General features: G+C 46.5%; 1 protein-coding gene across 1 annotated transcript in view; it reads right to left on the bottom strand.

Annotated features, from left to right (window-relative positions):
• GRIK3 (glutamate ionotropic receptor kainate type subunit 3) overlaps positions 1-27,258 on the bottom strand; it is a 203,144-nt gene that overhangs the window by 42,126 nt on the left and 133,760 nt on the right. Inside the window, exons 3-7 of the mRNA XM_081203652.1 lie at positions 24,896-25,153; positions 22,342-22,523; positions 12,957-13,010; positions 7,387-7,560; positions 6,284-6,427 (exon numbers count right to left, since the gene is read on the bottom strand). Coding sequence (XP_081059778.1) covers positions 6,284-6,427; positions 7,387-7,560; positions 12,957-13,010; positions 22,342-22,523; positions 24,896-25,153 — 812 coding nt within the window. The remainder of the gene's footprint in view (positions 1-6,283; positions 6,428-7,386; positions 7,561-12,956; positions 13,011-22,341; positions 22,524-24,895; positions 25,154-27,258) is intronic.

Consider the following 27,258-nt stretch of genomic DNA (forward strand, 5'->3'; position numbering starts at 1 on the left):
ATGAGGCCAATGGCCCATCTAGTCTAGCCTCCTGTTCTCCCGCTTGGACTACTGCAATGCGCTCTACGTGGGGCTACCTTTGAAGGTGACCCAGAAACTGCAATTAATCCAGAATGCGGCAGCTAGACTGGTGACTGGGAGTGGCCGCCGGGACCACATAACACCAGTTCTGAGAGATCTGCATTGGCTCCCAGTACGTTTCCAAGCACAATTCAAAGTGTTGGTGCTGACCTTTAAAGCCCTAAACGGCCTTGGTCCTGTATACCTGAAGGAGCGTCTCCACCTCCATCGTTCAGCCCGGACACTGAGATCCAGCACCAAGGGCCTTCTGGCGGTTCCCTCATTGAGAGAAGTAAGGTTACAGGGAACCAGGCAGAGGGCCTTCTCGGTGGTGGCGCCTGCCCTGTGGAACGCCCTCCCAGCAGATGTCAAGGCAATAAACAACTATTTTACTTTTAAAAGACAACTGAAGGCAGCCCTCTTTAGGGAAGTTTTTAATGTCTAATGCTGTATTGTTTTTAATATTCAGTTGGAAGCCGCCCAGAGTGGCTGGGGAAACCCAGCCAGATGGGCGGGGTATAAATAATAAATTATTATTATTATTATTATTCTCACAGTGGCTGAACAGTTGCCTGGGGGAAATCTGCAAGCACAAGAGCCATCACCCCTCCAGTTGTGGTTTTCAGCAACTGGTATTTAGAAGCATTGCTGCCTCCAGCTGTAAAGGCAGAGCATAACCATCATGGTTAGTAGCCACTGATAGCCCTTGTTGTGTTTGCCTAGTTCAAGGAGCCAAAGGACCAAACTGATCCATAAGGAATTGTGCTTTCAGGGAAGAGGGAGAGCAGAAGAGTGCTCAGGCCCTTTGCTCATTTTATGGCTTCCTGTTGCTAATGGATTGGCAATGACCAGCCTGTGAATTGCCCCCTTACTAGCTTCTCTGAATTGCCCCAATGTCCGTTTCTATTTCAGTAGTGGATGTGGGGTGGGGTGAGGGAAGGCACTTCAATTACTCATTACTTGCATTGTTTTTTTCCTTTTGAAAAAAAACAATACTAATTAAATTTGTATACCACCCTTCATCTGAAGATCACAGGGTGGTTCAGAACATAGTACAAAATGAGAACACAAAATACACAAAACCAAACCAATAGCCCCCCCCCCCCTCCCACAAACACATTTAAAAGGCCATAGAATGTTAATCAACCAAAGGCCTATTTAATATTTTTTGCCTGGCACTTAAAAGTATATAATGAAGGGGCCAGGCAAGCCTCCCTGGGAAGAGCATTTCACAAATGGGGAGCCACCACAGAAAAGGCCATTCTAATGGTGCCCCCCAACCTCTCATGGAGGAGGCACACAAAGAAGGGCCTCATATGATGATCTCAGGGTCTATATTGGTTCATAGGGAGAGAGGCGGTCCTTGAGATATTGTGGTCCTGAGTTTTATGGGCCAAAACCAGCATTTTGAATTGGGCCCAGAAGCCGTGCAATTGGACCAGAATCACTGTCATATGCTCAAATTGTCTTGCCCTGGTGAGCAATCTGGCTGCTGAATTCTGCACTAGCTGAAGTATCCAAACCATATTCAGAGGCAGTCCTACATATAACATGTTGCAGTAAACTAAACTAGAGGTTACCAGAGCATAGACAACAAAAGTTAGGTTATTCCTCTCCTGTTAGGGGTGCAGCTGGGCCACCAGCCAAAGCTGATGGAAGGCACTCCATGTCACTGAGGCCACCTGAGCCTCAAGTGACAGCAAATGATGCAGAAATACCCCCCAGCTAAGTACCTGCTCCTTCAGAGAGAGTTTAATCCCATCAAGAGCATTAAAAGTTTACTGAACAGTGAAGTAGTTAACTAAATGTGGTATATAAAACTCTTGCTAAATTACTACCAGACTTTGAAAAGCTGGCATCACTGGATCAAGTTCACCAGTTTTGTTGAATTAATTAAGCTAAATAGTTTTAATTAGGCTTTGAATAAATGTGCAATTACTTGTTACTGTTTTGAATTTTACTGTGCTACTATATTCCTTAGAGAGCCATGCAAACTGCTATTCTGAATAATGCTTTTTATAGGGTAGGGGGCTCTGGGGATGAGTTTATGGAAGCAAGGTGGCTGTGGCCTGAAAATGTTTGGGATCCACTGGTGTAGATATTCCATAAAACTTGAGTGAAGTGAGAGAAAAGGGCAAGCAGAGCAGCAGTCTGCCGTGGTTGGTTGCACTATTAGGAAGGAAGGAGACTTTAATTTGAGGCCAACATGTTTACACAGATTAACTCCTGGGCTTCTGTTCTTCTTGTGTCTTTGTCTGCAAGGCTCAAAAGAAACACTGCCATGGAGTGCCTCTAATTTCCACATGCATAATAGCAAGGTCAACCCTCAACCTCTTCCTTGGCAACCTGAATAGCACTCCAGAGCTTCTCTGTGTCTCTGTTGTTCTCATAGTAATTGCTAACACTTGAGCTGTGAATCTCTCATTTCTAGTCACAGGAGATCACTCAGAGCGATGCACCTTGAGAAAGAGGGTGACAGGTGAAGTGGAACTGAGAGCTGGGACCAGAGGTCAGCTGGCCTCCCCTCATTCAGTGGTGCTTGGCTGCTCTCCAAAAGGTCTTTGCTGAGCATCACTTGAATGAGGCACCAGCTTCTTCCTCAGTGAGATGGAAGCTCCTCAGCTTCCTTGGTGATTTAGGAGGTTGATGACCTGCCCAGTCGCACCCACTCTTACCTAAAGCTTCAGGCTAGTATCAGTTGCTCTAGTTGTCCCCTCTTGAGATGTGGCCACCAGCTTTTCATAGCACATCTAGGAGCATTCCCACTCAGCCCCATGCCATTTATGCCACCTAGGGGAATGTTTGTACAAGACAAACTTGCAAAAGTGCACCTGTGCATATACACACAACCTGTAAATCAACTCTCTGCCCTGGAAACTGGAGGCATGACGCAGGCAAGATGTTCAGTGGATTGGACACTTTCAGGCCCCCTTGCCAATCAAAAAGTCAAGTTGAGATGGTGATGTTGGAGGGTAATGGAGAGGCCATCCAACAGCACAGGTTCTCCATTGCAACAGCATAATTTGATTCCACAGTTTGACAGGCTCCAAGTAAGTCAACAAGGCTTCCCATTGTTACCATCTCTGTTGACAACCAGTGATGGGGGGCCTGTCTGCTTGAATCATGCCAGAATCCATAGTCAGGTAGCCAGGTTGCCAACTCTGAGAACTCTGCACAAAACCATTCAAAATTGGTGATTGGAGTCTTTCAGAGGTCCTACGGCTATGATGCCTTTTGATGATTTCTTCCAGGAGTGCACATTTTTAAGGGAGTGGCAGTCTACCATTAAAAAATAAAAATTCTTTGCATGGTTTATTTTCCAAGAGAACATCTCCCCGAAGTGTGTACTGGGAAGTTCAAACATCCCTGCTTTGGCCTCTTGCAATGGGGAGACTCAGTTGGCTTCTCTGCCTCTTGGATCCAAGTGACGCTCCCTGCATGCCAAATGCAGTCAGGAAAGCTGTTTAGGCTGCAGGCGAGGGAGATGGTAATTACCCAAAACACAGAGAAAAATGAAGTCCCCACTTCATTCCCCTGACATTCAGCTCACTCAAGTCTGTGGCTCTGCCAAAACAGAGGCGTGCCTGCTGCCAATTTCCCCACGAGAGTTTTTGAGCTGTTCACTAAGTGGTTGACAGATGCACCAAGTAAACACTCCTCAACAAGAGAGAAAGGTGGGAAGGAAAGGCAGCAGATGGTGTTCCTATTTGACAGAGAAAAATACCGGGGGTGGAGGGGAGGCTGATAGTTTGGCGGAAGTACCCCTGTGCTGCGTGCCAAAGGTCCCAAGTTCAATCAGCAACTCCCTTGGAAAACATCTCAGGTGGAAGGAGTGGGAAAGGAGTCTCCAGGAGACTCTGGAGACCTGCTGCTGCCAGTTGGAGTAAAGCATTATGGGTAAGATAAACCAAGAGTCAGTCTGTTTCAGTACAGATAAGTTTTGTAAGTTTATGTGACAATAGGCTACCATTCTTTGTGACAGAGCTCAGTAGCAGAGCATCTGCCTTACATGCAGAAGGTCCCAGGTGTCTCTAGGTAGGACTAAGAGAGGCTATTGTCTTATGCTCTGGAAAGCAGCTGCCAGTCAGTGTAGACAATACTGAGCTAGTTGGATCAAAGCTCTGACTCAGGATAAGGCAGCTTCCTACATTTCTATTAAAAGGATTTGGCAGAGAGATCTTCAGTGAAGCCATCTATGGCATTGTCAAAGTTTTGGAAGGGAAGAACATGGTGTGTCTAGGGGCTGGAAGGGGAAATGAACAGCCCTAATCTGTACATTTATATAGGTAGGTAGAGAGATAGAGAAGTTGGGGGCTCAGCACAAGCCATGGCTGGGGGTTGCAGAGACTGAAGCTTGTTCTACTCTTGTTTCACCTCTGTCCCTAAGATAAATCATGTTCCTTTGGTTGTGATCCAGCCTGTTGTTGTTTAGTCGTTTAGTCGTGTCCGAGCACGCCAGGCACTTCTGTCCTCCACTGCCTCCCGCAGTTTGATCAAACTCATGCTGGTAGCTTCAAGAACACCATCCAACCATCTCATTCTCTGTCGTCCCCTTCTCCTTGTGCCCTCCATCTTTCCCAACATCAGGGTCTTTTCCAGGGAGTCTTCTCTTCTCATGAGGTGGCCAAAGTATTGGAGCCTCAGCTTCACGATCTGTCCTTCCAGTGAGCGCTCAGGGCTGATTTCCTTCAGAATGGAGAAGTTTGATCTTCTTGCAGTCCATGGGACTCTCAAGAGTCTCCTCCAGCACCATAATTCAAAAGCATCAATTCTTCGGCGATCAGCCTTCTTTATGGTCCTGCTCTCACTTCCATACATCACTACTGGGAAAACCATGGCTTTTACTATACGGACCTTTGTTGGCAAGGTGATGTCTCTGCTTTTTAAGATGTTGTCTAGGTTTGCCATCGCCTTTCTCCCAAGGAGCAGGCGTCTTTTAATTTCGTGGCTGCTGTCACCATCTGCACTGATCATGGAGCCCAAGAAGGTAAAATCTCTCACTGCCTCCATTTCTTCCCCTTCTATTTGCCAGGAGGTGATGGGCCCAGTGGCCATGATCTTCGTTTTTTTGATGTTGAGCTTCAGACCATATTTTGTGCTCTCCTCTTTCACCCTCATTAAAAGGTTCTTTAATTCCTCTTCACTTTCTGCCATCAAGGTTGTGTCATCTGCATATCTGAGGTTGTTGATATTTCTTCCGGCAATCTTAATTCCGGCTTGGGATTCATCCAGCCCAGCCTTTCGCATGATGAATTCTGCATATAAGTTAAATAAGCAGGGAGACAATATACAGCCTTGCCGTACTCCTTTCCCAATTTGGAACCAATCAGTTGTTCCATATCCAGTTCTAACTGTAGCTTCTTGTCCCACATAGAGATTTCTCAGGAGACAGATGAGGTGATCAGGCACTCCCATTTCTTTAAGAACTTGCCATAGTTTGCTGTGGTCAACACAGTCAAAGGCTTTTGCATAGTCAATGAAGCAGAAGTAGATGTCTTTCTGGAACTCTCTAGCTTTCTCCATAATCCAGCGCATGTTTGCAATTTGGTCTCTGGTTCCTCTGCCTCTTCTAAATCCAGCTTGCACTTCTGGGAGTTCTCGGTCCACATACTGCTTGAGCCTTCCTTGTGATCCAGCCTAGAGGACTGGTATTTTACATATGTATGCTTAGTCCTGGGTTCTCCTGAAGAATATGGGCAGCTGTCTCTCAAAATAAAGGTGCCAGATGGGATTAGAAGCGACACTGGCACAAATGCATTCAGAGTCAGACCCATTGAGCACAGTATTGTCTAGACTAATTACACTGTCTATTCAAACTGGCAGTGGCATTCCTGAATGTCAGGGTGTGTGTCCGTACCCCCAACCCACTCTATCTGGGGATGGCTGAGATTGAATTCAGGCTGTTCTGCAAGCTAAGTACGTGCACCTGGAGCTAATTACGACTTGTTACTGGGCTTAGGCTCATCTCCACCACCTGCCTAATTCAAAGCAATCTTTGCCTCCAGAAAGAGGCAATGGCCCAAGCAAAGATACAGGCTCAGAATCACCAGAGCTGGCTTTCTGCTAGAGTGAGATCAGGACCATGGACAGCAACAATGAAGACTGCCCAGGATGCAAATGCAAGAGTTTCAGGACCATAGACAGCAATTTTGCAGCATTGAGCACACATCCCTTAACTCAAGATGCAAAAGCAGGTTCCATCCGGATGCATTGTACTTCTTACCTCTTTGATGAAATTCATGAAGCGTCCACCAAACCGCCAGGCTTTATGCCGATGGCACTGGAGGGAGTTGACAGTCATCTGTGGAGCCCGTTGGTAGCACACGGAGACAATATGGACGGCATCGTACAACAGGGCAGCATCTGTCTAAAATGAAGGGGAACAGGATTTGCTTTGATAACAGCTCTAGGAGCACGGAAGCCTTTCACCTTTCAAGTGATGATGATGATCATGCCACCCCCACTATAGGAAATCCATTTTGGCCAATATAGTCTTTGGTTCCAGCCTCCTTAGGTCAACTGAGCCATCTGCAGCATGCTGCTACAGTGGTGCCTCGCAAGACGAAAAGAATCCGTCTAGCGGTTTTTTCGTCTTGCGAAGCAAGCCCATTGAAGGATTAGCGGATTAGCGCTATTAGCGCTATTAGTGGCTTTTAGTGGCTTATCTGTTGATCAGATCAGCTGATAAGCGGCTTAGCGGCTTAGAAAAAGGGGGGGAGGAAAAAAACCAGCAGGAACTCGCAAGACATTGTCGTCTTGCGAAGCAAGCCCATAGGAAATTCGTTTTGTGAAGCACCTCCAAAACGGAAAACTCTTTCGTCTAGCGAGTTTTCCATCTTGCGAGGCATTCGTCTTGCGGGGCACCACTGTACTTTCATCTTGGTAGTCTCTGGTCCAGTTTACATGGACATCATTGAATGGCCTTCTGTCAAGATCATGCATCTGGAATCCTACAGAGGCAGGAGTAGCAGCAGCAAAGGGAAGGCAGTGAGCAGGGGAAGGATGAAACACTGTATCCCATTGCAGTTTCTTTATTCTAAATTGCCTCCTCCCAAAACACCTATTCCATAGAAGCTGCTGTCAAGATTTTGTGACATGCATTAATGTGTAAGGTGTAGTTCTGCTGATGATTCACAGCCGATTGCGTTAACTGCCCCCCACAGAGAAGCAACTGCTTTGTCTTCCCAACATGTTGTCCAAAACAGAACCATACAAAAATAGAGTTTGCAACAGTTTGACATGCAAACTCCCTTGCCTCTTGCCCTCATCAACACAGGTTTGCACCACACACTAAAAGGCAGGAGTAATTTAAATGGGCCATCGTACCATCATCACCCCTGTGATCAACCCTGGCTCAGGCTTGGGGGCTGCCTGCAACCTCTCCATAGACCATTTATCAATGATGGCAGAGACATGGGGATTCTCCACGTTCAAGATGCGGAAGCCAGTCAGGTTCACTCCAGAGTAGCGATATTGCTCTAGATCCAATGCATAAAGATCCTTTAAAAAGAAAGAGGGAGACTTCATTTCAGCGCTTTATCTACTTCCCCCTTGAACCATTTAGTTCTTTTTTGGGAGGGAGGGGCAGTCTTCAAAGGTGGGCCAAGTCCTCTGAGACACTTCACCACTCTTATTGAAACTTGGCTCCCCTTGAAATTCAACAGCTGCTCTGCCTGAGCAAATTCCCACTGAAGTTGGTCCTCCAATGTTGCTTTAGGAAAAGATTCAATGGTGTTTCCAGCTGGGAGGCATTTCCCTGTCTTGCATCAGTTAATTATGGTGCTGATTAATTATGCATTAATTCCAATAAGAGAATATTGAAAATGTTTGAAAGGGGGGGGGGAGAAATAATTTGGAAAGTATGGCATTAAATCTTATTATAGTTGCCACTTCCAAGCATCAAAACCCATCATTCTGGAATACTAGTATTGCTAATATTTTCACCATCTTGTAATTTTTCAAGTGGGGAGAGAGGTAGAGTAAGCATACAGTTAAATTTTCTCAAAACCACAAGCAGCCAAAATAAACCTTGGCAATGATGATGCTTCAGTCTAATATGGCAGTCTATTCTATTCATGAGAGAAACACAAAGCCCACGGGAAAATGACTGTTTCAGATTTGTGCCATCACTGATCTTTTAGACTGCCCACCCCCCTAAGAGTAGGTAGGATCTGCATGCGCAGTGGGACACAGGAGTAATTTGCCCACTGCAAATTTACCATTCATTGCATGTAGAACATCACACAGAACACCACATCTCCACCAGATATTATCATTTTGGAATATCATTAACCATTGTACAATAACAGACTGAGTGATTTGTTCCAGTTCTCAGGCTGTGGGTTTTACTGGTTAATCCTTACTCTATGTCCCACTGGACAGCTGATGAGCAAATTTGAACCTTGTTTGGGGGAACCCTGTTAGCATCACTGCATTGGCCAGGATCTGGCAGGAGAAGTGCAAGCATTGACTGGATCACCAAATTTTCACCCACTTCCCACATATACAACCCAGAGTTTCTCATCTTACATTCATTAAACTGGATGGAGAGAGAAAAATGTGGTATTTTTTCTCTTGACCATCTCAGACTTCTACAAACAGGCCTGGTCCCCTGACCCAGAATCCTCCATTTCTGCCTGACAGGAGCCTCTTGTAGTCGGAAGATGTCTCTTGGTCATCTTCCAGTTTGAGACCAACACACATTACAATGTTAGGAAGAATTTCCTTCAAGTCCTCAAAAGACTTTTCTTTATTTTTATTTAATTGCAGGGCCAGCCCAAATACATTTTGGCACCAGAGGGCCCCAAAATGGCACTCTCTCCCCGCTAGGGAAGAAGGGGTGAGAGAAGATATACATCAGCAACAAGGAGGGAAGAAAGATCAAAATTGGGATCTGCTGCCCCTGTGGATTCTGCTGCCTGAGGTGGTCACCACACCTTGCCTCATGGGTGGGCTGGCCCTGTTTAATTGGCAGCCTGTTGGCTGTCAGTGCCAACAGCTAGAGTGCTCAGTATTTGAAGACCACCATCAAAGAGGAGCTAAGATGTTTCTTGACTTTATGATCCCCCCCCCCACTGTCTGCAAGTGAGAGAGCAATAAGTGGAGGAGAGGTGGAATGGGAACCATTCAGGCAAAGTGCTGGCAGGGAGCCCAGGCCTGCCTCTTGGCAGTCAGAATGCACAGGGGCCATTTGCAAGTCCCACTCCAGTGCACATCCTTAATACTTCCCAGGGCTTTGCAGAGTAGAGCTGGAATATTAATTCCTGCCGTCAAAGCGAGGTCTGCACTTCAGGAGGTCTGCAGTTGAAACCTACCACAAACTCATCTAAATGGGGCTTGAAAGAGGGGTGAGTGAGGCGGTTGCTCTGCTTCGCAGGAAGGAGCAGGAACAGCTGACCCCAATGGAAGGGAAAGGAAATGGCACTCAGCAGCATCCCAGTTAACATTTGGCTGGGAGGACACAACAGCACTAGAAACATCTGTAAAGAGAAGTTCTTTTAAACCTGTATCTCATGCTAGTGAATGGTGAGCCAATCTAAGGCAGAGCCCAGAGAATTAGGAAGGAATCACACACACACAATTTCCTACCTTCAACAAAAGCCATAGCTACTGATGGTGCCAAGGTTAGAATTAACCTGGTCTGGCTTGCTGGCTGGCTGGCTTGCTTGTTTGATTAATATAACACCTTTTCCTCTAAGGAGTTCAAGGTGGCACACATGGTTCTTTCCCTCCTCATTTAATCATTCCACCAGACATTTCCCAAATGCAGTGATCAGGAATCACAGCTGGGGGCTATAGTCTTCACTTGTTGGTGGCTAACTCGGACCCTGCCCCAACCCCCGGGCTCAGACCAGAACTTTTGCCACTTGGTCAAAGAAACAACTTGGAAACTCTTGCATTAAAATCAGATGCACTATTCTTTTTCACTTTGACTTCGCCCTCACTGGTTTCACTCCTCATTTCAACCGTCCTCATTTAATTTCCACAACTACCACATTTAGACCAGGCTTCCTTAACCTCAGCCCTCCAGATGTTTTTGGCCTACAACTCCCATGATCCTTAGCTAGCAGGACCAGTGGTCAGGGATGCTGGGAACTGTAGTCTCAAAACATCTGGAGGGCCGAAATTAAGGAAGCCTGGTTTAGACTGAGAGGCAGTGCCTAGCACAGCTTTGCGGCAATGTGGGGATCCAAACCCTGGTCTCCTGGGCCTAGTCTGACATTCTAACCACTATCCCACATCGGCTTTCAAATATGAATTTTTCTGGAACTTGTCACAATCAGCTGTATTGCAACTTGAGTGCCATTCCCCTCAAAAGTTCTCATCTGGCTTGGAATGTTAAATGAGATTCTGCATATGCTCAGCCAGCAGTCAATGGACCAGGCACTTAAAGCTAGCTTGTATTGATTGCTGTGGAACTACATGAGCTAGTTAAATGGCATGTGATTTATAAAACAAGGCTCTGCTGCATGAATAAGCAAACTGGGTGTGCGTGTCTAGGGCAGGGTGCTGAACCATCCACATGCACTGCATGATCAACCATACATGTGGCCCCAAACCACAATTCCCTGGAAGCAACTTGATGGTACACGTGGACCCAGCACCATCACCACACATGATCTGGAAAGAGCTTCAGGAAAGCTGGTGAGCTTTTTCTGAATGTAAATGGAGAATGATTGAAAATGCTGAGCCATCTCTAATCACAGCCAATGCTGATACCAGCTGCAACATTTATTTAAGGCACACTTACAGATGTGCACTATCAGAAGGAAAATACAGAGGCTGAAACATTGGGGCTTCCAGGCAGGTCTATATCCAAAGCTGTTTGCATTTTGTGGCTAGTCATTGGCTGTTGCTTACATTTTTGTATTGCCTTCTGTTGGATCACAATCCATTTTCTCATTCCACAAAGCATGAATCAAAAATCTTAACAGGGTCACATAAATATTTAGATTAAAAACTGCACATTTCAAAAGTTCACAAACAGCATATTCTAGTTCTTTTATTTCCTAATTTTTTATTTCCTTCTGTTCTCACGATTTCACCTGATGCTTCTTCCATCCTAACAGCTATTAATAAATTAATTACCATTTCATGATACTCTGCTGTCAAGAGTACCTCTTGCACATCCCCAAAGAATTGCATTTATTTATTTTTTTGTCTGTGACTATGGGACATAAATAGTCACAACAATGAGCAGTTGCTTGAGGCAGGTCCCATCTGCGCTGTACATTTAAAGCAGTACAATACCACTTCAAACAGTCAGACTCAGGATGATCCTCTGCAAGGCTATACACCAGCATCCCCCAAACTGGTGCCCTCTAGACATTTTGGACTACAGCTCCCATCAGCCCCAGTATCCTATGGCTGTACTGGTTTAAGCTGATGGCTTATAGTCCAAAACAGCTGGAGGGCCCCAGTTTAGTGAAGGCTGCTCTACACTTTCAACGTTTCTGTTTGGTAGGAAGAGTTGCTCCCTTACCTTTGTCTAATGCCGACCTGTATTGCTTGCAGGGTCCGCTGGGGACCTTTTAGAGAAACACAACAGACTAATTCCACCCCCCCTCCCAGGGGCCTCTTATGGCAGAAATGGCAGCTCCAAAGAGAACAGAGCCTGGAGCAGCAGCTGCTTAAAATATCTGTCCCACGATACAGCTGTTATTTCAGGGAAGTGGCACTAATTGTAATTGCTTATCTATTAATTTATTATAATTCTTTCTTGCTCTCTCCCCCTCCCACACACTCCTTCTTCATCTTCACCTCCAGGCTTGTACTTGTGTGCAAAAAAAAGTTCACAAGACTCAGCTGGGCCTGATTAATAGGAGGTTATCAGAGAGTTGCGAGAAGCTGTTGCAAATAGATAACGGTGGCAGCAGTAATTAAAATGTCTTTTCATTTTGGTGGAAGGATGGAATGTTAAAAAAATTAAATGTGGATGTTTCCAGGGATGTGTTTGGGGAGCGGGTTGCTATCTGGTTCTGTGACGTGGTCTGAGGGTGTGTGGAACATCATTTTTGCTAAAACTAAGCAGGGGGTCTGTCCAGGACCTGGAGGGAGGCAATCCAGGAAGGAATTCCAGGTGTGTGGCCTTCAGTTCCATGACATCAGGGCAGGAGTTTATTAAAGAAATGAAGAGGGGAGAGAGCAACATGGCAAGCAGAGGCCAGGATTTCCCACCTGCTCTACAGTGGGCTTGCTCTGCACACTTCAAAACACACACACACAAACACACACCCTCACTGCTACTCATCTGTGCTATCAGAAGGGACACTAGCTTGGAGGGCTCCAAGGTCTTCCCCAAGTTGGTGAGGCTCGTTTGACAGCAGCCCAAACTGAGCCTTCTGTGTTATTTGCCCACTCCTATGGAAGGGGGCTGGGTATGTTTAGCTTGGAGAAGAGACAAGTGAGAGGTGATATCTGAAAGTCTGCCATATGAAGGATTAAGCAAGCTTGTTTTCTGCTGCTCCAGGGGGTAGTACCTGAACCAATGGATGCAAGTTATGATAAAGAAGATTCCAACCCAACATTAGGAATAATTTTCTGGTGGTAAGTGCTAGTCACCCTCCTGCATTCCTCATAAGGCTTTGTTTCCTGACCTTTGGTCATCTTGGTAGCCTGCCTCTACACACCTTCCAGTTTGCCAATATCCTTCTTAAATTGTGGTGCTCAGAACTGCACACAGGACTCCAGGAGGCGTCTGACCAAGGCAGAAAAGAGCAGTGCTATTAATTCCTTTGATCTGGACACTACTGTTCTTTTCTCTCTTTTAAAAAAATGGTTCTTCCCTAACTCTAACTTAGCTGATGCAGTTTGAGCCAGAGATCAGGTGACCCCCCTCCTCCTTTGTGGATACCACTAAAGGGCAGTAAGGCAGGTGTGTGGCTGAGATACTTTACCAGTGTGGTGAAGATAAAGTGGTAGTATTCCGTCATCATTCCCATTGCCATGGCCTGAGAAGAAAGCAAATGAAAAGTGAATTAAAAATACAGCATGTGAATTTGTAACAGAAAGAATGAGCCCACAGAGCCTTGTGGGAAATAGGTTTAGCAGCTTCAGTGGCTGACTTGGGTACTTTGGCACCCTGTGTGAGGCCAAAATTTGACACACACACACTCATGCTACCTTCCCAAAGGCAGGTAAGGAGGCACTGGGCTTTGTGAAGGAGGCTGGGAAGCATTGACTAGGCTTTGGGAAGAAGGCAGGAGGACTCTAGGACCCTATCAGAGTCTCATGCCTCCATCCCAAAGCCCAGTGCCTCACTTACTGAGCTTTGAGGTGGCACCCCCTGGCTCATTGCCCAGTGCATGAGCACTGCTCGCACAGCCCAAAGTCTGCCTCTGGAAGCTTTAACACTTTGGTGTCTGGGAATGCAATGTCTCAAGGCCCAAGGCAACCAATGAGTCCCCCTTTGTCACAGGGCATTCAATGCTGGGACTCACAGCAACAGAACCCTAAAAACCTTGACCCCCGCTTGTTGGCAATCCAGCCTCCCAGGTTTGACTACTGACTCACTCACAAGAACATAAGAAGAGCCTGATGGATCAGGCCAATGGCCCATCCAGCCCAGCATCCTATTCTCACAGTGGCCAACCAGGTGTCCCAAAGGGAAACCCACAAGCAGGATTCAAGCGCAAGAGCACTTTCCCAGCAACTGGTATTCAGAAGCACTGCTGCCTCCAGCTGTGGAGGCAAAGCACAGCCATTGTGGCTAGTAGCTGTTGATAGCCCTCTCCTCTATGAATTTGTCTAATTCTCTTTTAAGGCCACTCAAGCTGATAGCCATCATGGCCTCCTGTGGGAGCAAATTCTATACTTTATGCACTGTGCGAAATCTTCCAGCCTTCAGCTTCATTGGATGTCCACGAGTTCAGACTGAACTTAGTTGTCAGCTCCTCTCTCAGGCCTGCCTATATCCTAGAATTGGGAACAAGTGTGGTCCTCCTGGGTGCTAGATTCCACTTTCCTGAGAATTTCAACTTCCTTTTAAAATGCTTCTAGCAGAAAGTGTTTCACCTCTGGGCATGAGTCAGTGCCTTGATGAGTCATTTGCCCCAGCAGTGCACTCTGTGGATTCACTGTTCAGAATTCAGTGTTCAATTAAAACAGACGCTTTGCTAGGTTTATTTAAAGATTCCCAGGAACAGTTTTATATATTATGTTTCAATAGCAGCTGCCAGAATGGAGAGAGCTAAACAATGGAAAACCCTAAATCACCTTTGCCAACCTGGCACCCTCCAGATGTCTTGGACATCAACTCCCATCAACTCCAGCCAGCACTGGCATATGATGCCAGGGCTTATGGGAGTTGTAGTTCAACAAATCTTGGGGGGGGGGGAATTGGCAAAGTCTGCCCTAGATGAATGTTGCAATTCAATTTGCAAAGATCTGGAATATAGCTTGGGTGGGAAGCAATGAGCAGATCAGAGTCAGCTCACAGGAAAATTATTAAGTGCTTTCTGGAAACGTGATTACCGTTTGTCACATAGGTCAATAAAGGAGGGTCCCAAACCCAGCCCCCATTCCCACACATGTCTGTTGGGAGTGATGTCCTCACCTGATTTATAACACAACTATTCTGTTAAATGCTTTCTGGACAAGCTATTATCTTTGAGGCAGACATGAAGAATGAAAATTGAACTCTTCACTATTTGTTTAACATTTGTTGTTGATGCTGTAATGTACCTTTACAGACTATCTATCTATCTATCTTACTGGATCCTCTGGTTTGTCCTGCCAGCTGTGGTCTTGCTCAAGGGCTACAGTTCTGGCACAAGGTCAGTTTGAAATAAATATCCCCCAAGAGGTGCTGCCTGATAGACCCACCTGAATTAGCCTAGCTGCTTAAAGATGTGCTATGGAGACCAGCTCATGGATTTTGTTTTATACTCTCTCCCTTTCCAACACATTTTTTCTGATCTAAGATGACTGCAAAGGTACAAAGTCTATATATACAAATATACACCCCCCAATAAATCCCAAGCTTCATAGAAAGTGTGATGAAAGGAAAGGAGCTTTCAACTTGTTAGATCTGAATTAGCTTTGATTCCCTCTGTTTTGTGTGGGCCTTTAACATGCACCCTCACACACACAGCTGATTAAGTAATAAACAACCAGGAGAGGACCCCTCAGTCGTCAGAAGGAGGATTGCATTCAGTGCTTGGAAGCTCTAATTAGAAATATTTCAATGGTCAAATTAAATTGCAGAGGTAAGTGTGTGGTAGGGAGTTGGAGAGGGTGACCGGGGATGGGAACAAAAGCTGTTCTCCTGTATTTGTCAATGACATCAAATCAATTAGTACAAATTGAAAGTGCCTGGCAGGTTGCAGAAAATGCTGCCTATATAGTCTGGGAAGGAACATTGCTGCTGGCGCCCACAAGAAGATTCAGCGTTTCCGAGGAGGAGAGGGATGGAGCTTAATGGGTGGATTGGAATCAAGAGCCATCACTGCAGTGGCTAGCAAGAAAAGGTTGCTACAGAAAAGCCCCCACATGCAGCACATCTATGGCACTGCTGATGATTTGTACAGCAGAGGATGGACAACCCACCATCTGACAATGGTGCTGCTGACAGACTCGTTTTAAAGAAACCTCTGTGACTGCTTGTGAAATCATGCAGTTTTATTCTGAAAGAAGCTGCAACAGAATTTAGATGGATCAGCACACCCTGGATCTGGTCGGAACTAGGGGCAGGGGGAGGCGTGTGCAGGAAGGGGGCCAGGATAGAAGAGGGTGGCTGAGGGTTGCCAAGAGGCTTGGGAGGAGTTCCCATAAGAATGTAACATGATAATAGCCTACTGGGTCAGGCCAAAGGCCCATTTAGTCCAGTATCCTCTTCTCATAGTGGCCAACCAAATACCTCTGATAAACCTGCAAATTAGACCTGAGCACAAAAGCACTCAGGTTTTTCCTGTGGTTTCCAGCAACTGGTATTCAGATGCATTGCTGCCTTCGACCATGAAGGCAGTGCATAGCGTCTATCATGGCTAGTAGTCACTGATAGCCTTTTCCTCTATGAATTTACCAAATCCTCTTTTAAAGCAACCCAAGTTGGCAGCCATCACAACCTCCTGTGGGAGTGAGTTCCATAGTTTAACTCAGTGCTGTGTGAAGAAGTCCTTTCTTTTATCTGTCCTGAATCTTCCCACATTCAGCTTCATTGGAATGTCCATGAGTTCTAGTATTATGAGAGAGGGAGGAAAACTTTTCTCTATCCACTTTCTCCATGCCATGCATAATTTTATAAACTTACTTTATGAGAAGCTGCTAAAATGTGGGCTGGATGAGGTAACTGTTAGGTGGATTTGCAGCTGGTTGACTGACCGAACCCAAAGAGTACACATTAATGGTTCCCCGTCATCCTGGGGGAAAAGTGACAAGTGGGGTGCCACAGGGTTCTGTCTGTCCTGGGCCCGTTGTTGTTTAATGACTTGGATGAAGGAATTGAGGGGATGCTCATGAGATTTGCAGATGGCACCAAACTGGGAGGGATAGCTAATGCCACAGAAGACAGATTCAGAATTCAAGATGACCTTAACAGATTGGAGGACTTTTGCCCAAACCAGTAAAATGAATGTCAAAAGGGACAAATGCAGGGCTCTACATTTATGCAGGAAGAACCAGCTGCACAAATATAAGATGTGGGGCATCTAGATTGCCAGTAGTATGTGTGAAAAGGATCTAGCTTAACAGGAATCAGTTGTGATGAGTCAACAGTGTGATGCAGCAGCAAAAGAAGCTAATCTTGCGTGGGATCAATTCCAATCTGTTACCTCCGAGGATGTGGACAGGCTGCTTAGACGAGTGAAACCAACCACCTGTCTCCTTGATCCTTGCCCATCCTGGCTTATAAAAGCTAGCCGGGAAGGGCTGGGCGATGGGCTTCGTGGGGTGGTGAATGCTTCCCTCCGTGAGGGAGCCTTCCCAGACCCGCTGAAAGAGGCGGTTATTAAACCGCTTCTTAAAAAACCATCTTTAGATGCGGCCACGATGGCCAACTATCGCCCAGTCTCAAATCTTCCATTCTTGGGCAAGGTGATTGAGCGAGTGGTTGCTGAACAACTCCAGGCACGCCTGGAAGAAGCGGACCATTTGGATCCCTTCCAATCGGGATTCAGGCCTCATCACGGGACTGAAACTGCCTTGGTCGCACTGGTTGATGATCTCCGGCGGGCTAGGGACAAAGGTGAGAGCTGTTTCCTAGTTCTGCTGGATCTCTCAGCGGCGTTTGATACCATCGACCATAACATCCTTCTGGACCGTCTTGAGGGGCTGGGAGCTGGGGGCACTGTCATACAGTGGTTCCGCTCCTTCCTCCTGGGCCGTGTTCAGAAAGTGGTGGTGGGGGATGAGTGTTCAGACCCCTGGGCTCTCACTTGTGGGGTGCCTCAGGGTTCTGTCCTCTCCCCCATGCTTTTCAACATCTACATGCAGCCGCTGGGAGAGATCATCAGGGGGTTTGGGCTGGGTGTTCATCAGTATGCAGATGATACCCAGCTCTACCTTTCTTTCAAATCAGAACCAGTGAAGGCGGTGACAGTCCTGTGTGAGTGTCTGGAGGCGGTTGGAGGATGGATGGCGGCAAACAGATTAAGATTGAATCCTGACAAGACAGAAGTACTGTTTCTGGGGGACAGGAGGCGGGCAGGTGTGGGGGATTCCCTGGTCCTGAATGGGGTAACCGTGCCCCTGAAGGACCAGGTGCGCAGCCTGGGAGTCATTTTGGACTCACAGCTGTCCATGGAGGCACAGGTTAAATCCGTGTCCAGGGCAGCTGTGTACCAGCTCCATCTGGTACGTAGGCTGAGACCCTATCTGCCCGCAGACTGCCTCGCCAGAGTGGTGCATGCACTGGTTATCTCCCGCTTGGACTACTGCAATGCGCTCTACGTGGGGCTACCTTTGAAGGTGACCCGGAAACTACAACTAATCCAGAATGCAGCAGCCAGATTGGTGACTGGGAACGGCCGCCGAGACCATATAACACCGGTCTTGAAAGACCTACATTGGCTCCCAGTACGTTTCCGAGCACAATTCAAAGTGTTGGTGCTGACCTTTAAAGCCCTAAACGGCCTCGGTCCAGTATACCTGAAGGAGCGTCTCCACCTCCATCGTTCTACCCGGACACTGAGGTCCAGCACCGAGGGCCTTCTGGTGGTTCCCTCACTGCGAGAAGCCAAGTTACAGGGAACCAGGCAGAGGGCCTTCTCGGTAGTGGCGCCCTCCCTGTGGAACACCCTCCCACCAGATGTCAAAGAGAACAACAACTACCAGACTTTTAGAAGACATCTGAAGGCAGCCCTGTTTAGGGAAGCTTTTAATATTTGATGTATCATAGTGTTTTAATATTCTTTTGGAAGCCGCCCAGAGTGGCTGGGGAAACCCAGCCAGATGGGCGGGGTATAAATAAATTATTATTATTATTATTATTATTATTATTATTATTATTATTATTATTATTATTATGCTATTCCTGGCTGCATCAACAGAGGTATAGTGTCTCAGTCAAGGGAACTAATAGTACTGCTCTATTCTATCTTGGTTAGACCACACCTGGAATACTATGTTCAGTTCTGGGCACCAACATTTTAGAAGAATATTGACAGGCTGGGACATGTGCAGATGGTGGCCAAGATAGTCAAGGGTCTGGAAACCAAGCCTTATGATGAATGGTTGAGGGAGTTGGGTATGTTTAGCTTGGAGAAGAGGAGACTAAGAGGTGATAAGATAGCCACCTTCAAATATCTGAAGGGCTTTCACATGAAAGATGGAGGAAGCTTGCTTTCTGCTGCTTCAGAAGGCAGGAGCTGAGCCAATGGATTCAACTTATAAGAAGGAAGTCTCCAACTAAGCATGAGAAAGACCTTTCTGGTGGTAAGAGCTGTTTTAGAGTGGAGTGGGCTCCCTCGGAAGGTGGTCGAAGGATGTTTTTAAGCAGGGGTTGGATTGCCATCTGTTAGGGGTGCTTTCATTGTGATTCCTGCATTGCAAAGAGTTGGAATAGATGACCCTGGATATCCTTTTCGGCTCTACAATTTTATGATTCTGAGTGGTAAAGGACAAGGCTGTTGGCTGGAACCTGACAGAACCTGACGGACTGAAGGGGGAAAGTCCGGAGATGGCAAGAATTGGTGGAGGGGGATAAAGGGAGGCATAAAGATTGTTAGAAGAGCGGAAACACTCTTGCTTAGCCTTGCTGGGCTGAGAGTTCCAGCTGAGAGGCTGAAAATGGTGCACAGAGGCCCAAGAGGCAGCAGCAGCAGCAGCAGCAGCATTGATGCTGGCACTCCAGGCATTGATTCAGCCAACCCCCACCCTCTCCTGATGCAGGTTTATTGTAAACCCATTCCCAGATTGCTTCTGCTAAGTGGAAAGGCAGGAGACAGGGTGTTAGCCTGACAAAGGGTCCCTCCACAACCGCACAGTCCTCTCTCCTTTTGCCATACCTCTGAACTGCTGTCACTGAAAGCAGGTGTTGGAGGATGCTATGATTTCCAGCCTGACTGACAGCACCCTCCCCCTCCCGTCCTGCCACTCTCTAGCCAGAGGGCCTCCTGGTTTTGTGCTGCTTCTGCTGAAATTACTAGGGCAGAATTTTGCTTGGAGGGACAATGGAGCAGTTTGCAGAGAAGTAGGAAACTGGGGACACTGGGAGGGAGGGAGGGAGGGAGAGGGAGGGAAACCACAAAGCACAGCAGAGAGTCTGCTATACCTCTGTTTTCCTTTCCATCCTTTATCTGACCAGGATGTCACTGCTGGTGGGGGCAAAACCCAAGAGGTCTGATTTCTGAATCAGTGATGCAGAGGGAAGGGACCAGCCATATGACTCTAACATGCGCTGAAGTGTCAGCTGACTACACTGAGGCTAATCTGGTCATGGGGTGAGCTGGTCATGCACGGTTAGACTTGTTCAGCATGCATCTCTCTTTAAAGAGGCCACTCACGGCCAGCTCCAGAGAGCCTTCATAAAGGTGCAGTCCTGTAACATCTGTGCACATCACTGAATTGGGACTCAGGAGTAAGAGATGGGGTTTGATGCCTCTGATGTTACTCCTCAGTATATCAATAAGGTGAGCTAGGACAGGAAATGAAAGACCAAAACTCTGGTGGTGGGGATTCCAAATGTCACCTTGGCTGAATTTGTGGCTATTATTACTATTACTATTATTTTTTTATTGCATTTATATCCCACCTTTTTCTCCAAGAAGCTCAAGGTATCCTATATGGTTCTCCCCCTGCTCATCTAATCCACACAACAACCCTGTGAGGTAGGTGAGGCTGAGAGTCAGTGACTGGCCCAAGGTCACCCAAGGAGCTTCAGGGCGAAGTGGGAATTTGAACCCTGGTCTCGAGCTCCCTGGAGAAAAAAGGTGGGATATAAATGCAATAAATTAATAAAATGTCAAACTGAGGAAATAGTTCCCTCCCTCCTGTAAAATAGCTCATAGTTCCAAATGAATGCTACATTTGGGGGATTTCCCCAAGCCGTCTGCACATGCTCAAGAGCACCCTAGCTATCCTATGAGTGAAAAATAATAATAATCCATGCACTATCAGCCTGTTCTGCGAAGAAGAGGCAGAAGGAGCCACTGCCTTGAAAAGACATAAACTAACAGCCGCTGCAGGATATATCAATGCAAACACATTAAAGTGCCACTTTGCTGTATCTTCCAATTTGTGTGGAGCCACAGGCAAGTTCTGCACATTCCCCAACTGCCTGTGTCCTGGAAGGACCACACAGGATTTTCCCAGGCTGTGCTGTGCCTCCCCCTGCTCCCTCTCCCCACCCCTCAGATTCCTTCCATCATGAATGGAGCAGACGGGCACAATGAACGATAATAGAACTGCCTAATAAAGGAAGAGTGCCCAGCACAGACGGCACATGAATATCAGAGGAGGCAGGAGATGTCAGTTCTGCTCACCCATTTGCAGAATGATCCCTCCCGGGCCCAAATCTCACAGTAATTTTGGAGCAGCAGCACAGAGTTGCAGAAGAAGGGATGTCACCAAAGGCCCAGCCAGGCCATTCGGGAGACAGCCGACCTCAAGCATTATGCTCTCTTTTGCGTGGCAAGACCCTGAAAAATTCTGCCCTGTACATTAATAGTTTTAATAGAGTAACAGCAAACAAACAATTTCCCTCCCCGGGGTCTTTGCCCACCCTCCAGACAGAATTCAGATGTTTGAATTAAAGTATATCTTAGCTGAGCCTTGCATCCAAAGATTTGGCTGGTTGTTTTGAACCCAGCTCCCTGCATGACTGAGGCCTTATCCACACTTACCTTTTGCCTCTCTCTTTCCAGGCACAGGTCCACATTTTAAAGCTGTGTGCCAAGCACTCTTTAAAGCTGAATTGGAGCAAACAGCAATTTGGGTTTTCTGCAGGTTACCATTTCTCTGATTGAGCTTTAAAGAGCGTGTTTTCTCAGGGAAAACTGGTGCAAAAAAGAGAGACCATCTCATTTTCATTGTATGTAAAGTTAAAGGTGTTTGTCTGCAGAAAGCTTTCCGAGTCATGTGGCCAGCATGACTAAACTGCTTCTGGTGCAACAGAACACCATAATGGAAACCAGCACCCATGGAAATGCCATTTACCTTCCTGCCACAGCGGTACCTATTTATCTATGTGTACTGGCATGCTTTCAAACTGCTAGGTTGGCAGGAGCTGGGACAGAGCAACAGGAGCTCACCCTGTTGCAGGGATTTGAACTGTTGACCTTCTGATCAGCAAGTCCAAGAGGCTCAGTGGTTTAGACCACAGCGCCACCTGCATCCCTTAATTGTATGTAAGCCACTTTGGGAGCCATTCTGGTTGAAAAGTGGGGTACTAAGGCTTGAAAGAAAGAAAGTAATCTGTTTGGCCACTGCAAGAACAGGATACTGGTCCAGATGGTCTGACCCAGCAGGGCTCTTCTTAGGGTTGTTGTGTGTGTGTTTTTAACTGTTTCTCACTCATGTTCACCCCTGTTCTTTTATACCGCCCTCCTCCTTTGTATTGGCCCATGTAGTGAACTGCCTGTCCTAGCCCCACCCACCCAGGCTCTGGACACCACATAATACTGGCATTCTCTAAGGCAGCGGATCTCAAACTCTGCCCCCACTCAACAAAAAACACTTGATATTTTCTGAGGGTCTTAGCAGACCACTGAATAGTGTTGCATTTGCAATGCACAGTGCAAGATGCTTAATGGTTTTTAATTGCAGATGGTCTGCCTGGATGGAACTCTTAGATCACAGCCTGGGAGCACCTGCCCAGAAGCACCCCCACCCACCCGATGGACCCACCTGCTTGAGGATGTGGACAGCCATGGTGTGGGTGCAATCAAAGATGATCCGGAACTCCCGGCCCCGCTTCATTTCCTTGAGCAAGGGGCGCGTGTCATCTGTGTCGAGGGGCAGCTGGCGGATTTTCAAGCGGATGTTGTATCTCGACGGAGCCATGATCAGCTCTTGCAGCCGGATGAGGCCTTGGAGAGAGCATGGACAACCACAAAACACCAGACACAGTTGAAGACAGGTTTCAAGCCCAGGCAGCGACCCATCTCCTGAAAGCAAAGCTAATGGCTGCACCATCTTGGGTGATGGTGAAGGACCTGTAGAAGCTCCAAAGGAGAGGAACATCTCCCCATTATGGTGCTACTTTTAACAGAAACCCACTTGTGAGGGGATCCTTTCCCTTGTCCCCCCACACCTTAACAGTATTTTACAGATCAATAGAAGGGCCCAAATCTTCTCCTGCCCACTCCACCCTCTTGCCAAGACCACAGAGGTAAGACCACTTTGTGGTGGTGGTGGCTGAATCAGTAGCTCCCTCTGCTAGTCCACTTGTAGGGAAAATTGGATGGGGTTCAACCTCATGTGGGAATCAGCTGAAAAGGGGGTGCCACAAATACACAAGTGCTCAGAGCATCCCCCCCCCAAATGGTCATAAGCTGAGGCCACTTCCCCCTGGAATGTGAAGTGTTTACACAGAAGTATCCAAGGGGTCCAGGTGGTAAGCAAACTTGTATGCCACCCCACCTGTGGAGCCTCCCCTGACATGAAGGCCTGCTTTTTGGTGTTTTCACATTGCTGGCATACAGAGTATACTCTTCCTAGTGGCTTCAACAACTCAACCATTTGGTAATTATCTCTTTGGAGTTTAAAATCCCTTTAGGTAACCTTGAAACATCTCAAGCTCATAGCAGCATCCTCTGGATTCGGCATCAGCACCACACATCTCATGGTGGAAAACCTCCCTATGCACTGAGCCACAGTCAGCCACCTTCTCAAGGTCAAGTGGAATTGAAACTTTTGACAAATTGACTTCTTAGGGGTAATTAATTCCATTATGGAAAAGCATTGGCCTGCTGCTCGCAATTATGATATTGCAGGAGCCAGAAACTCTCTGCCTTAAAAAACAACAAGACAAACCAACAAAATACTTTCCAACTGACGCAACACGTCACTCTGGATGGGGAGACTGAATTGAAACACATACATATTCAGAGCTGTGTGCTTGTGTCTCTAACACAAGGAAGGGAGGATGTCCTTGTGAGTGTGAATGAACAGCATATACGGTAACTTAGGAGGCAGCCACTCTGAGTTGTAAGGGTGCCCTGATTATACTCTTCCCAGAGATATCTGTGTTGTGTTCATTGAGCAGGTATTCACTGAGGGTAACACTAGATGCTTTGCACACATAATTTATGAATTTATTTTAGTATATTTCTGGGCCGCCTTTCCAGATAATATCCATCCAAGGTGGATTGCAACAATAAAGACTATAAAAAGAGGAAATTGATAAGGCAAAAGCTGAAGCCATTAGATGCCACCAAAAAATAAGAGCCAAGAAAATATACTTAGACAGCCAATAAAACAAGCTGCAGTAACCACGGGTTCCAGCCCAGTTGAGGTATCTAGTTCAATCCAAGCACACCCATCTAAAAGATTTCAGCTCCTGGGAATGGAAAACTATGTTGCCTGGGACCTTGGAAAGTGACCGTCAGGCAGCCCAGACAAAAGGGGGGCTAGAAAGACTAGCAGCCTGGCTTCGATTAGAACTTCTTCATATACACATTTGGAAAGATGGCATATGATAAGCCATTTCCCCAAGAGAGACAGGCTGCAGGAAGAGTGTCGGGTGTGGGGCATTTTTTTTACCAGAGAATGACAGAGTGCGTGCAAAAAATAAAATAAAAATAAAAATGGATAGTCCTATCAAGAGCCAAACAACTCATTTGTGATAGTCAAGACTTCACAGGCTAGACTGCACATCATTTGGTGAGATTCTGTATCAGCCTCTTCCCAAACATGGTGTCCTCTCAAGATGCTTTGGACTGTAGCATGGCCGTGCTGGATGGAGCTGATGGGGACTGTAGTTCAACAGATCTGGAGGGCATCAGGTTGGGGAAGGCTGGTCTATATTCTGCAGCAAATAGCAGATTGTGAAGACTTGGCTTTATGAAGGAAGTTTTTGGTGGAATATTTTTCTTTCTTTGCTGACTTGGCTTCAAATTTTTGATGCCTGCTTTGGAATTTTATTTTTATGCTTTGGTTGTTGTGACTGGGTTCATTTAGGTGGTTCTTTGTTTTTATATGATTTGCTATCTGATTGGTTAGCTGTGGTGAGCAAGCTGAGAGAAATAAAATAACATTCTGGCCACTATGAAGTGACTTAGAAAATGTCTGAAGATGAATAACTGGGTCAATTTTCCATTTTCATGTCAATGCCTCCCATCGTATGATGACTCCCATGTTTCTTGAAGGCCACTGTGTGGTCCAGAGGCTTCTGCAACATAACAAGGGCCCTTTGTCCCCATCAGAGCCAATCCAATGGGCTCCCACTAACCCTGCTTACCTGTACTGTCATCATACACCACAGTGGCTGACCTCCATTTCAGGTACTGTACAAGGTCCAAGATAGCATGGCTGAGAGAGGCATAGTCCGGGTAAAGGTTGACATAGAAAGTGTCTTTGTTATCCAAAGGGTGATGCTTCCACCGCAGCTGGATGTGGGGGACCTCCAGTGCGTTGCAAATGGACTGGACGGCATTGGTGCAGGAACCCTGGGAAGGCCCGAATATTGCTACAACACCAAGCGCCAGCTGGTCACAGGCTGGAATGGAAAGGGATCAAGTCCATCAATCACACCAAGGCAGAAAGGAAGAAACAACCAGAGGAGATCAAGAAAGACGCTGGCCTGAGTCAAAGGCCAATTTGCACGATTAGGCAGCTTGCAAGATTAAGAATCTGGGCTTTCAGCATGAAAGGCAGTGTCAGAAGATTGCCTCCCTAATTCACTGAACCAGTAACTCAGCCCACCTGAGGATCTTATTATTCATACCACCACAGACCATGATGCTTATGTCAAAGGCCATGCCTCTCTCTCACATGCTAATGGGGTGAGCTACAGAAAGGCACACATCTCACTTGTAATGTATTGTATTGTAATGTTTGCAGCAGCCCTGACCAGTCATATTTAATCAGTCACACCAAAATGTGTGCTCTAGGATAATTTTTGGGGAAACAGCATGCACAACCCTCCCACTTAGCCTGTTTTTATGGAGGGCTCATCCTCAAGGCCAGACGAAGCCCTTCATTTAGCAGATTAGGAGAATATTTTGTTTAATCATCCTTTCGCCAGGGAAAGGATGCTTGCTTATGGCTGGTGGGGGAAGGAAGCCAACAGAATATATTTCATCTCTTGTTAGACAGAGAATTTTACTGACAAGACAAAACAAAACTGAGTTATTCAACTGATGATGGATTTAGCAGCCCATGTAGTGTGTGGGATTTCCACCCTGCATGAGCCGTTTCAGGCTTTTGCCTGAAAACATAAGGGTTAAAATCGTGTAGAGGAGCAGGAGGGTTTATGCAAGCCCCATGACCTGTATGTGGGAGGTTTATGAGAGTTACTGATTGCATGAAGGCTTCTATGCACTTTCAGTCAAGCATGCTTTGAAGTCCCCTTTGGACTTTCAGGCAAACACCTGACAGTGGCTATTAAGAAAGGCAGAACTGAAGACCTGAACCTCTCCATTGGGGTAATGCATTTTGCATTTGCATTGCCTTTGTTGCATTTATATCTTACTTTTTTCTCCTAGGAGCTCACAGTGCTGCACATGGTTCTCCCCCTCTTCATTTAATCCTCGCCACAACCCTGTGAGGCAGGCTGAGATGAGAGTGCGTGACTGGCCCAAGGCCACACCCAGTGAGTTTCATGACTGAGCCAAGGTTTGAAGGCTGGTCTGACACTCTAACCGCTTCCCCACACAGACTCTCTGATGCAGACAACCAGTTCAAACCTTGAACATACAAATCCCCCCTCATCTTTCCAGTGATTTGACATACTGTGCATGAATCTTCAGAAAAGCTGCACATAATGCTCACATGTCAGTCCCAAGATAACATGAAGAAGGGAGAGTCTAAGGAAACTTCAGTGGCAAAAAGTATAGAAGACACCTGCCTCTTGTTGAGCAATGTTATTCTCTTGTCCCAGAAGGGCTTGTATTACCTTCAGCAGAGATCCAAATAGAGAGCCATGATCATAGGGTTACAAATTCTCTTTGGTATCCCACCCTCAGAGCCTAGATATACATGGGGCTGTGCATGAAGACAATGCAGAAACTTCAGTTGGTTAAAAATGTAGCAGTCAGATTTGTGGCTGGTGTTCCATTTAGATCTCCTATAACCTCTGTTTTAAAATTGGTTGCCAGTTTGTTTCCAGGGCCAATTCAAGTTGCCCCAAAATGACTCAGGCCCCAAATATCCAAAAGACCACCTCCTTCCCTTCAGATCCTCTCAGGTGCTGAGATCAACAGAGGGGGCCATCTTGGTAGTTTCTTTACCTTCAGGGGCTCGGGGTGGGGTGGCCCAGGAGAGGGCCTTCTCTGTGGTGGCCCCTAAGCTGCGGAACTCCCTCCGCACAGAGGTGTCTGCCACCCTCATTGTACAGCTTTTGGAGAATCCACCTTTTTAGCCTGGCTTATGACACACCAGGTACATCTTGTAGGACCCACCTTATTTTTATGGTTGTGAGTTGTTTCAATTTGTTTTTAATAGTGTGTTTTAATGTTGTGACCCACCCTGGGACCTTAGGGTGAAGAGCAGGCAATAAATAAATAAAAGTAGTAGTAGTAACAACAACAACAACAGATCCCCGCTTCCTCATTAGAAAACCACAGTTGTTACTAGATAATCAGTTGCCCCACTGGATCTCCT

The sequence above is a fragment of the Podarcis bocagei genome (genome assembly GCF_964188305.1).
Source record: "Podarcis bocagei genome assembly, chromosome: 7".
In the NCBI taxonomy this organism is placed as follows: Eukaryota; Metazoa; Chordata; class Lepidosauria; order Squamata; family Lacertidae; genus Podarcis; species Podarcis bocagei.